Source organism: Heptranchias perlo, chromosome 6 (genome assembly GCF_035084215.1).
Source record: "Heptranchias perlo isolate sHepPer1 chromosome 6, sHepPer1.hap1, whole genome shotgun sequence".
Classification (NCBI taxonomy): Eukaryota; Metazoa; Chordata; class Chondrichthyes; order Hexanchiformes; family Hexanchidae; genus Heptranchias; species Heptranchias perlo.
This window is the reverse complement of record NC_090330.1, coordinates 103,698,311-103,711,567: the sequence shown is the minus strand read 5'-3', so window position 1 is coordinate 103,711,567 and position 13,257 is coordinate 103,698,311. Positions and strand designations below refer to the sequence as shown.

The 13,257-nt window shown below is 38.9% G+C and overlaps 1 protein-coding gene across 1 annotated transcript in view; it reads right to left on the bottom strand.

The window, feature by feature from the left end:
* Nucleotides 1-2,499: 2,499 nt before the first annotated feature.
* The window catches only part of LOC137322595 (kelch-like protein 1), a 279,032-nt gene continuing 268,274 nt past the window's right edge, over nt 2,500-13,257 (bottom strand). Inside the window, exons 9-11 of the mRNA XM_067985502.1 lie at nt 11,120-11,332; nt 9,605-9,776; nt 2,500-2,556 (exon numbers count right to left, since the gene is read on the bottom strand). Of these exons, the coding sequence (XP_067841603.1) occupies nt 2,500-2,556; nt 9,605-9,776; nt 11,120-11,332 (442 nt within the window). The remainder of the gene's footprint in view (nt 2,557-9,604; nt 9,777-11,119; nt 11,333-13,257) is intronic.

Sequence of the window (13,257 nt, the reverse complement as noted above, 5' to 3'; positions counted from 1 at the left end):
GAATAGCCTACTCCTGTTCCTATGTTGCTACCTGTGCTGGGTTAGCTGATCTCAGCTGGAGTGGGTGGGACTAAAATTGATGTCAGCAACCCTGGGTTGGGGAAAGGGAAAAAAAAATTAGCCAGGGCTTCCCTCCCTGAATGCTGTCCAGCTGGAAACTGTGCATGTGTGGATGTATGTTTAGAACAGGAGCAGGCTAGCTGTGATGCCTTCCATTGTCAAATAGTCTGATGACACTCACTAGTTAAGCTCACATATAAAGAGGGGCTACTTAAGGGATGTACTGAGGTGTTGTTGGCTCCCAGAGGACTTTAACCTATCAAGGGAATCAGTACCTTCAGGAGAGAAGGACAGGGGGGAGTAAAGGGAGAAATTTTGGGGGAAAAAAATCGATGTATGCTTCCAAAAAAGTGAGGGAGGAATATATATTGCAACAACTAAATAATGTCGCACTCAGGATTTTTTAATTACCATCAAAGAACTACTAAATGACCATCTCGCTGCTTATTTGCCTTGCCTGTCACTGGGCAAAAATTAGATGAATTCATCTTAAATAAATATAATTAAGTAAATAAATACATTTATTAAGGCAACTAAAACAAAATAAATTTAAAAGAAGAGTAAAAATGAACTGTTTATGGATGACATGATAACTGGAAAGCTGTGATCTAAGGTGGTGCTGAGCATGTTTATCGCCCTTTCTGCTAATATGTCAACTCTACAGATACTCTCTTGTATTACATTCTCCCTCTTTCATTTTATATGATTTCTCTGGTCCATTATGAACTTAAAATATCCTCAGGTCTGCTAAAGTGACTAATGTGACCAGAAGTACTCCAGGAACAATATCTGAGAGAATCAGTTGCGTTTCCTCCTATAATCCTGAAGTGCCAGCCAGCAGTCCTGAATTATTACCACATCATTATTATATTAAGTGACAATGAGAAACTTCAATACAATGAGCCAAGTGATTTGCAGAATGAATTACATGGATAAGCACTATCTGAACCTACAAATGATCTCTCTGGCCCACAAGTAATAATGTAACTACTTTTGAGTCAGTCACTGACTAAATCCTAAAATATATTAGTGATCTTTCACCACTATAATTATTCAATTATATACCAATAATAATAATTTGGGCTCAGATCTCAATCTAAGCGCTGTTGACTTTTAGGTCCAAATACCATTGTTTTCCTCTTGTTGGGTTTGTTCACCAATAATTGGTATGTCAACTTAATTCATTAGATAGAATTCCTGCTGCTGGGTCAGAAGTTGTAAGTTCAAGCCCCATACCAGGATTTATGTTCACACTTTAGCGTGGTACCACAGGAGTGCTGCATTGTTGGAGGTGCTGTCCTGATGGACATTAAACTCAGGTCCTGTCTGTCTCTTCAACCAACACCTCCAAAAGCAGATCAGGTGGTCATTCAGCTCATTGCTATTTGTGGGACCTTGCTGCAGTTACTGGCAGTTGCCTGTATAATAATCACAGTGCCTCAAAGGTAATTCATTGTGCAAAGTGATTAACACGATAAGGCGCGAAAATAAGGCAAGTGCTATGATAATAACAATGAATAACAACAAAGATTTCAACAGTAATCACAATTTTACCAAAAATCTCAAGTGTAGGAAATTAAACATAGAAACGTCTGATTACAAAATAATTACGGTGGTCACTTCAAGATGGCTTTTCAGAAAGTTATCCTGTGTAAAAAAAGATGAGTTGATGAAGAATGGAAGAAATAAAAAGAAACATCCCACCATCATGAGGTTCTAGTAAGTTGATAGTTTAATATTGTACACCTCTTCATGTGTAGACATTATGGCTGCACTTTTGGGGACTATGAAATGGCATATTAGTACCAAAATCTCCCTATAAGACATCAGTCTTTCATCCTCTGAAATTGCTAACTCAATATATCTATACACAATTATTATAGAGAGACTTACTGAAAGTTTTCATGTGTGTGCTTTCAGAATTTTTGGTTTTCAGAAGTCTCATTTGGAATGTTTACCAGACAATTCTTTATACAAGTACATTTTTCATAAGGAGACGGGACCATTCCATGTCCAAATTCCATACATGTCAATTTCTCTGTGGATTAAATCCATTAAATTCAAATACTGATTTGGCAGTTTTCTCATTAAGTGCTTAAAGTGATTTACAGATGCATTGCAGGGCACATCAATCCCAAACTTTTAATTTAAACAATATTAATTTTGCCAAGAATAAAAAAAATTGTCTTGAATTTCTTCTCTGTTTGGTTTTGTGCTGATTGCTCAGATTGTTATGGAGGAGTTAGGCTGATCATCAGGTATTTTGGATTCTTTCTAACATCCCTAAATTGTTTTAGTTGTCATGCTGATCTTCAAAGTTACTTCTTTGTAGTAAACAGGTTCACTGTTGACTGCCAGTGGGAATCTGTGATGTAAAAGTATGTTACAAACACCAGTTCAAAGCAATAGAAGGGAAAGCTTCACGCAATGACTGTGGCTTCACATTTTGACAACTACAACACAGGCCCCGGCTCTCCCGATGTTCAGGGATGTTACCTGTTGGAGGAGAACCAAAAATCAGTGCATTCACCAGACTTTGAGAAGAGTGGAAACATTGTTTATACATCGTAACTTTTTTGAGTCCAAATCAACATACCCTGTCCAAATATTACTGAACTAAACAATAGATCTGAAAATACATTGCAAACATATTAGTCAGTATTTAGAGACAGCTCGTTGTAAATAAAACACAGATAGTAGTCTGGAAATTGACACTATCAGCAGATATTTAGTCCTTTATATTGACATGCCTCTGTCCACTATTTTAATGCATTTAATTTTTTAAAAGTGTAAAGTCAGCACTAAAATAGCAAATAGAGGAATGTCATAGAAAGATGTTAAGGATATGTCCTCGAATATCATCAGCAGTGATTTTGAGAGTAACATCTTCTGAGGAAATTAAGGTCTTGAAATTGGACTGGTTAAATATCAGCATTGGTGCTGAACATGATGATGTGAATTTCTTTTGTCTGCTATTTTAACTCCGATCATTAACATGTTTTTTTTTAAATGGGTTATCGCTTCTGTTAAAATAGTGGACAAAGGAATTTCAATGTATTTGTATGTGAACATGTTTAGCATTAAATACCAACATTTTTAAAAAAGCACAGATCAAGACATTACTGTCTGTAATATTTATGCAAGTGGTAAAATTGCCACCTTAGCACAACTGAAGCCAATGAAGGATTTGCTCCCAAACTAATCTATTATTTTTTTTCTTTTCCCAGAGCACTACTAATATGGGATCTGTGAAGGGTGAAGGCGTTAGGAGAAAGATGCACTAGCTTTCTTGATAGCGATATTGATAGATTAGGTGAATGGGCAAAACTGTGGCAAATGGAATTCAATGTAGACAAATGTGAGGTCATCCACTTTGGATCAAAAAAGGATAGAACAGGGTACTTTCTAAATGGTAAAAAGTTAAAAATAGTGGCTGTCCAAAGGGACCTAGGGGTACAGGTACATAGATCATTGAAGTGTCATGAACAGGTGCAGAAAATAACCAATAAGGCTAATGGAATGCTGGCCTTTATATATAGAGGACTAGAGTACAAGGGGGCAGAAATTATGCTGCAGCTATACAAAACCCTGGTTAGACCGCACCTGGAGTACTGTGAGCAGTTCTGGGCACCGCACCTTCGGAAGGACATATTGGCCTTGGAGGGAGCGCAGCGTAGGTTTACTAGAATGATACCCGGACTTCAAGGGTTAAGTTACGAGGAGAGATTACACAAATTGGGGTTGTATTCTCTCGAGTTTCGAAGGTTAAGGGGTGATCTGATCGAAGTTTATAAGAAATTAAGGGGAACAGATAGGGTGGATAGAGAGAAACTATTTCCGCTGGTTGGGGATTCTAGGAGTGGGGGGCACAGTCTAAAAATTAGAGCCAGACCTTTCAGGAGCGAGATTAGAAAACATTTCCACACACAAAGGGTGGTAGAAGTTTGGAACTCTCTTCCGCAAACGGCAATTGATACCAGCTCAATTGCTAAATTTAAATCTGAGGTAGATAGCTTTTTGGCAACCAAAGGTATTAAGGGATATGGGCCAAAGGCGGGTATATGGAGTTAGATCACAGATCAGCCATGATCTTATCAAATGGCGGAGCAGGCACGAGGGGCTGAATGGCCTACTCCTGTTCCAATGTTCCTATATTTCTTTGCATGTCTCTCTAAGTTGGCGCAAACACTATGCTCTGTATATCCATGTAACCTAAACATATTGAAAATGGAGCTAGCACAAGGAGAGTAGAATTTAAAAAAAAACAGCTTGCTTCTCAGCATTTGTCCAGCTTTAATTGAGACATCCCAGGGTCACTTTTGGTTTGTTGTGTGCCTGAGGAACGCTCAGATAATAACACAGATAATGTAAAGATAGTAGTGTAAAGCAATGGAAAAAGGCAGGTGGAAACATTCAATACCCAACCTCCATCCCCTTTGCATTGCCCTAGGATTCTCAAGGGCCCAGAATTTGCTGCCAAAGTAAAGCCGAGTTTAATGGCGCTCGCCATTATTAATGTGTGAATCATCCAGCAACTTGTGGCAAGGAAGAGATACCCCGTGAATTGCGAATCAGCGCACGTTGCTGGATGATTTGTGCTGCTCCACCATTAGTCTCGAGAAAACGGCATCTCGTCCTCAAGCTTCCTGTTAGTTTCATGAAGTTGCTGCATTTGTGCATTAATTGCCAATTAAACATGCTGTAGAAAGTTAGAGCTGGTACTTAACTGGATAAGTACCTTTTTAATAAGGAGATTTATGTTCCTGCAATGCCAATCAACCTCTCCGGCCCAGAAAGGGAACAATTCAAACTGTGGAGTCTCATTCCTTCAGGTAGTAAATTATTGTTACAGATATTTAAAATTTGAAGTGTTCAATTTTAAAAAGTTTTTCTTACTTTTCTTTCTTTCCCTCTCTTTATTTCTCTTTCTGTACCTGATTTGACTCTAATTCACCCTATTTCCTTCTCCATTGTTCTTCTGTTTCTTTCTCAATCATTAAATCTCATTGATTAAGGAGATAGGCTGTTCGTCTCGTCGTTCACTAAGGTCCCAGATGCCCTGTTGCCCTCGCTGTGCCGTTATCAGCTCGCACTTCCAGCAAGTTAGAGGGCAAAAAAATTTCGAGCTGAAGGATGAGGGGGAAAATCTAACCGGACACGCTGCAAGATGCCCTGCTCCAGCAAAACCTTGGCCAAGGTTTCTCCTGGGACGGTGGAGGGAAAAATGGAGTGCTTCCACCTGGAGCAGTCGCAAGCAATCTAATCCCATTCAAATGAAGCAGCAATAACATAATGGTGCCTTCTACCTCATTTTCCTTGCATTGTACAGGGCAGCCAACCAGGAAGGATGTCCAGAAATTAAAATATGTTAGACCTTATACCCGGCTCGACTCAGATTGGAGGTTCTAGGAGGCAGTTGGTGGAAAGAACCCAGAAAATGTAAGTACCTTTTTTCTTCTCAAAGAAAATCTTCAAGACTGTGGGCCTGCTGTAGGACAGCAGCCAGTAGGCTCCATAGCCGGTCGCCATTAGCATAACTGTAGGCCTCTTAAACGGTGAGATTTCAGCCCCCGATTCTGGGCCTAGGCCTCTAACAAGGAACAGGCCCACACCAAGGGGAGTTGGGCCCATTCAAATGACCAGACCCCAGAAATACAGGTAGTTTCAGGTCATGTCAGGTGGAGTGCACATGACTTATTTTGCTTTTTTTTCAAATGGACAAGATCGCATATTTTATTCATACGGACGTCCATCAAGCTTGCCCTACACTCATGATGCCTTCAGCATCATTGCTAGACACCTCCTACACTCCTCCCACCCCCATCCTCACCACCCATTCAGCAGCCATGTAATCTCCTAGGAGAAGCAAAAAACTAGAAAAAAAAACTCATGGCCAGTAAGGGAAAAGAAATCTTGAAAATTTCTCACAGACCCCCTCAGGCGATCGAAACCAGTCCAGGAGATCATTAGATAGTTTGTTTCTTCTTAAGAGAGTTGCTTATCTTTCCTTGCACAAAAAATGTAAAATACCTATCCATTTGATAAAAATAATGCTACCTTCAGATTCGATTTTTGATTTATCGCTAGTATTAAGTCAAATTCAGATTCTTCAGTCACCTTTGAATCAACTTACCAGGGACATTTTAAGAAAATTCTCAGTTTTACTATTCATTTTCATTTATATAAATAATTCCCCTCCCTAAAATGTCTTATACTTAGGGCTGCTTCCTACAAGAATGGGCTAATCACAAATCTTAAAATAGTTAGCCACTTAATTAACTTGCTGGTCACTCATGGGCGGTAAGGCCACTGAACCATTCCTGTACTTGGATACCTAAATCTAAACTGGAACTTTAGTAACTTCCATTGCATACCTTATTTCTATTTACATGGCACCTTCCAATGTTGGTATTGGTCTAAAAATTCAATTATTTCAAAATTAAAAGGTACCACATAAATATCAAAAGCGTTTTATTCTTCTCTTGGTATAAAGCATCAGATACTGCATCATCAGGGTGAAGGATATTGGGGCTGAGATATCAAGCACTCCCAGTTCAGCTATACTTTGATTAGATGCAGAGTAAAGATTCCTTTAATCTGCCACAACAATGCGCCTCAAGCATCAATTCAGAACAGCAAACCCTTGCTGCACCAACGTGACATTTTTCCATTTCCCACACCAGCTATTCTATCGTTTTGTTGAGTGCGATTGCCACTTGGTGCTGAATTAGGGGCAACTTTGTGCTGTGCCAGTTTTGGGATTGCCAACTTCTGCTGGGTAGGGGCTAGGGGGTCTGAATTGGAGGATTTAATAACTGAAAGTGGCAGCGTGTAAATAAATAGCAGCAATTGGTAAATACATATTCTTCTCAGAAATAAAAAAAAAGCTAATTTATCAGATGATCCCATTAAGGAGAACCTCATCAACAGTGATTTAAATACATGTAAAAATACCAGCACCTGTGAATTTGTGCCCATAAAGTAATGACCTCATTATCCTTGACTCACTAATTGACTTCAACTAAAATGGAACAAATGACCTAATTTTTTTTTGATTATGGACTAATTGAGAGAGATGGCTTTAAATATAAAAGTAAACAGTTTTTACCATACATTCTGGAAAGGAAAAGCTGAAGCAAATGTTCACAGGGAGTCTCAACAATATATTATGCTGTTTTGTTGCAGGGAAACCCGTTTTGTTCTTATATTTAATAAAGAAGCAAAACATTAGAGTGAAATTCTCCAAATGCAATTCACTGGGTATCCATGATAATATTCAACTGCCTCATGTCTCAGGCAGCAACACAGTCACAAGATAAAATGGAAAAGATATTGTAGCATAGGACTGAACATTTATTTTATTTGTTCTCAAAATGTGGGCGACACTGTCAAGGTATTTATTGGCCATCTCTAATTGCCCTGAGAAAGTGGTGGTGGGCCTTTTCATTGTACTCCTTATCGTGGTGGTCCCACAATGCTGCTGGGTAGGAAATTTGCAGTCAACTTGTTCAGCTGTGGAACAGTACCTTGAGCTGCCCGAATTAAAATAATTCCAGTTTGTGCCTGCACATGTGTATAGTGCAACTTTTAATTGGAGGTTGCCAAAATTATCGGGTGTTCATGACTGAAATTGGGCTAAGTGTCCATTATAAACTCACTTAAAACTACTCCAATGCATTTTACATGGCTCATTGACAATCTGGGAAGGCTTTTCTCCAATTAGTCTGAGCCCAGGTCCCAGAAACGAAAGACCAAAGTCTAACTCATTGCGGCATTGACCCCTCCCCACATATTTTACAATCAATTTTAAATCAATCGGAACTCATCAAGGCTTCTTCAACAGCACCTCCCAAACCCACAAATCTATACCAGCTAGAAGGACAAGGTCAGCAGACGGATGGGAATACCAAAACCACTAAGTTACACACCATCCCGATTTGGACATATATCGGCCATTCCTTCATCATCGCGGGGTCAAAATCCTGGAACTACCTACCCAGCAGCACTGTGGGAGAACCTTCACCACAGAGACTGCAGCAGTTGAAGAAGGCGGCTCATCACCACCTTCTCAAGGGCAACCAGGGATGGGCAATAAATGCTGGCCTTGCTGGTGACGCCCATAATCCCAAGAATGAATTTTTTAAAAATCAATTTGATCCCAATCAAACTCCTGATGCCATAATAAAACTGACCATAATCAAAATCAACTTCTAATCGGGATTCCAGGACTCATGTAAATGTAAGCGTCCAAATACTTTTTAAAGAACATTGGTCTCTGTGGAGGTGAGCAGTTACGTTTCTGTCACATTTGCTGTTAAGTGTTTCAAGATGAAGGATTTTTTTTTAACACTAAAACAATAATAAAAGCTCCTGTTTAATTCATTACTACATTCACTCCTTAGGATTTTCATAAACTATTTAAGTTTTTCCAAAATAGTGACACAAACTGATCAATTCTGATTTTTAAGTAGACTGGTGGGACTGCAGCATTTGTTATTTAATTTTACTGAGTCACTGAAATGTGGCAAAATTCTACAAAATGTTTCCATTCTGCTTTACTATAACTGTATGTTACTCTTAGTCTTTAGCATTTATGATCCACTGTAAATGCTATTGGTCTTTTGCTTGTAAGAATCAAGAAAAATAATCAAGTTTACCTGGAATTTTCCCTCCATTTATATGAATGTTTGGCCAACATTTTTACTCTCTCCCGGTGTAATTACCATAAATTGAAGGTAATATAAACTGAAAGATTTGATCCTACACTGTACCATCTTGTTCTATATTCCTTCAATCACTGACTCTTGACTTACTTTGTATCTGCTGTTCCATGCCCTAGATGACCATACCTTCCCCCCCTTCCCCAGTTATCTAATTTTGCTCCCTCTACCTAAAGCCAGTGATCAATTGTACAAATCACTGACTACCAATCATATTTCAGATTTACATGCAAATCAGAGATCCAAATAATACTTTCTACATTTAATTTCTACCCATTCCTGTTTTCACAAGCATGAGAAATCAGATGACATCTGTTATTCTTCAGAACCTAATCATTGGCTTTTAAGATGTCTGTTTTAATTTATTATTTCTAGCATTATATCTGGAATTATCAGGACACTAGTTTCTTTGAAAACAAACTATTTGTAACATATGTGAAATTGGCTGTAATTCTAGCACTCCTTAAAAAAAAATTCCGAGCCATAAACGAAACTGTATATCAACCTATTTGTACCATTTGTATTAAGTAAGGCCAATGAGATTCTCCAAATAAAATACATACAAACAGATGAAGATTATCATAAAATTTTAGGAAAATTATTAAGTACTTATCAGCACAACAAAATTTTTAAAATAACTTCATAATAATCAATGACACTGAGTGCTGCTGCATTATGATGTCTAATAAAAGAGTTAATTGTTCCATGAAAATGCTTTTCAAGTAATGATTGTTAACTTGTGCTTAGCCATGACTGAAAAATGCGTCCTTCATGAAACAAAAGGACCATTAAAGATCCGTGATCAACAAAATTAGCATTATTACCTGTGTCCATTCATTGGTCTGAGGATCATATGATTCCATAGTGTTTAGATAGGTTTGTCCATCATATCCACCAACTGCATACAGTTTGTCTCCAAGGAGACAGACTCCAACAGCATCTCGGGGCACACTCACTGATGCTATCGTTGTCCAGGTATCAGTCTTTGGATCATATCTAATGTGTGAAAATGGAGAAACACATGATAACGATAAAACTTCCCGTTACTGTATCATTGTTGAGTTAATAAACAATACAAGCTTATCTATTAATAAATAATACAAGTCATATCTATTAATGACCTATAATTTGAATACTTGTGGCAGAAAAAGGAATTTTGCCTAGGTTGTCTGAGTTGGATTTTTAAAATTTATATTTCTGTAGTGCTAGTTTCAGCATATAAATGGTTAATGCCCAAGGGTGCAGACAGGACATTTTTAATAGTAAACCAATAGCTTTAAACCAGTCTGGTTGTCCACTAGACTTTTTATCAAGATGTAGCTTCATTTAGACTTGCACAATAATGATTTGAAGCGTTACTCAGTTAGACAGGCCGGCAATGATGATTTATGTAAGTTACTGACATTGAGAAGAATGGGAAACCCTTGGGGTGAGTTGGATGGAGTATTAAAATACATTGACAAACAGCGTATGCTATCAATAAAGATTGTTTTCATTCAATATTGACGAATAGCCATTCTGGGTTAATTAAATCATGAGAGGGATATTGCCTACCCACAAGTCTATGGGCAGGCGCCAGTCATGGGCACTGTGGCTGATATGCCAGTGGGTGAAGACCTCAACTGACTGTCTTAAGGGGGCAGCAATCTGAGACAGGAGTCAATCCCTCTCTGTCTCAGAGTTTGTTGTGGTTTTGTAACCAGTTGAAAAATACTGTCTATATTTTAAAGCGTGAATCAACTTATCTTTGAAACGTTAAGCTAGAGAAGGTACTCTTCCACCTTAGAGCCCAAATTCAAAGAGAAACCAAGTCGTATCTCTATTGTTTTCATGAACCATGGAGCATAGGTGACTACATGTGTTCTGATTGTGTCAAGCTGACTACGGTTCATTCATTAATTTTACAGAGATAAACCAGTTATTGGTCCAAAGACTGTGCTTTCTTTCAGTAGAGTGCTTATTCAGTCTGTTTTCTTTAAAGAGAAGAAAATTCATATGATGGCATGTACTCTATCTCAGTAAGTGATGTACTAAGTGTCCACTTATGATCCCGGGGTCATGCTATCACTTAACTAGATACTGGGATAGAGAAAGGTACACTCCAGAATGTAGGGTACATGAGGTCCACATACGGGGAAGAGTGGTAATACTAAACCCGAGGCACTATCTAGTGTAAAGACTTACAAATTGTGACAATGCTTAGTAACATTATAGCACAAGAAACCTAGAGTAATATTTCTTGCAGAGTTAGAATTTCATTGAACTTTCATTCTTCACATTTTTGCACAATCCATTAAACATGTACTCCCACAACAAGAAAGTATATTTGAATCTTTCACCTCTCTACACAGTCTGAGAGTCGAGAACAGTGGTTTGAAGCAGGAGCATCATGGCCTCCAACTGCATAAAGGAAACCATCACATGTTGCCACACCCACGCCTCCTCTTCTTTTGGACATTGGTGTGCACATTCTCCATTTATTGGTATGGGGGTCATAGCACTCTATAGATTTGAGACAGGCACTTCCATCTCGTCCTCCTACAGCATACAATCTGTTCGCAAAGTAAAAGATGCTCATTAAATCTTCATTATGAAAACTGCCTGACACTTCGTATGTGGCGAACGGTATTCAAACTAACATCATAGAATCAAGGAATCATACAGCACATAAGGAGGTCCATCATGCCTGTGCTGGCTCTTTGAAAGAGCTATCCAATTAGTCCCACTCCTCTGCTCTTTCCCCATAACCTTGCAAATTTCTCCTTTTCAAGTATATATTCAATTCCCTCTTGAAAGTTACTATTGAATTTGCTTCCACCACCTTTTCAGGTAGTGCATTCCAGATCGTAAAAAAATTCTCCTCATTTCCCTCCTGGATTTTTTGCCAATTATCTTAAATCTGTGTCCTCTGGTTACTGACACTTCTGCCACTGGAAACAGTTTCTCCTCATCTGCTCCAGCAAAACCTTTCATAATTTTAAACACTTCTATTAAATCTCCCCTTAACCTTCTGTGCTCTAAAGAGAACAATCCCATCTTCTCTAGTCTCCCACATAACTGAAGTGCATCATCCCTGGTACCATTCTAGTAAATCTCCTCTGCACCCTCTCCAAGGCCTGGATATCCTACCTAAACTGTCTCTGTTCCTGCACCCCCTTTAAAATTGTACCATTTAATTTAGATTGCCTCTCCTAATTTTCCTTCAAAATTCTATTGGTTTTCTTCGTCTCACTACTGGAAGTCCACTTTACTGCAGACAAACAATACCATAGGTATTGGTATGGTGTCTATGTGCCTGCTACTTGGAAGCATCTTTTAGTTAAAACAGAAGAAACATAATGCTACTATTTTATTAGGATAAGGGGGTAAATATTCCTCTTTGCCAGTTGGGTGGTAATTGGGTGGAACTGCTTGTCCATCCCTTGTTGAACCTGCCTGGTTTTCATTTTGTTGCAATCAACAGAATAAAAAATTGGAGAGCTGAGCGATCTGCTCTGCCAGATTATCGCCTAATTGGTGAATAGGAAAACTTACTCCATGTTTTTTTCTTAGTTTTTGTGCTCCTCGGGGTAAGCAGTGCAGGGGAATGGAACCCTTTCCTCTCTATGCGCCCAGGGTCAGCATCAGTCAGATATAAGCATGAGCTAGCTGCTGAATCAAGCTATCTCTGCAAATGCTTTAACCCCACTTCAGAACACCAGCTGCATTGCACCAGTGTGAGTTTTGAGTTCACATGCCAAAGCACTTTTAAGACCTCTCTGCCTGAGATTGCCAAATTAGTGACAACTGTGTTGTGGATTCACATCTACTAAGAACCAAATTGTGATTGAGTAAAATTCATTTTACTTCAGATAAATTGTAAATGAGATAAAGAGAGAGAGAGACTTTCATTCAGTTAGTTTTTGATGGATCCAAACCCAAAGACAAATGATGGTATCCCAAATTACTGTACTTCTTAGACCTGGAAATATAACTGTATAACATAACAAAATGTTTACTTTTAGCATCCTTACATGTTCTCTCAGAATTACATTAGATATAATTGGATGGATTTTCTTCATCCACTCCCAAGAGGGTCAGGGTGGGACTTCTGACCATTGCCCCAGCACCACCATTACACTGGCCTAGTCTCCTCCTTGGGCCTCATTATGGATTCAGGGTGACCTCCAAGTGGGATCTATGCCGTCAAGAGTAAGCCCATTGCTACAAAGGAAAGAAACCTTCTGCAGCACCAGAAGAGGAGAAAGAGGTCTTAAAGAAGGCAGAAGATCCCTGAAAATTGCAGCATCGATTTCATACTGGGCTGAGGCCTTCAGCGAGTCAATATTTTGGCCTATACGGAGAGAGAGGAGAATGCTCATAGGCTCTCTCCAGTGACTTAGGGTACTTGACACCTCCAGTGCTCCAAGGCCTACCATCAGCCCTCTCCTAATGGTCCGTGGAGTCAGCAGTGGCTATGGCAGTAGCAAGGGAAATT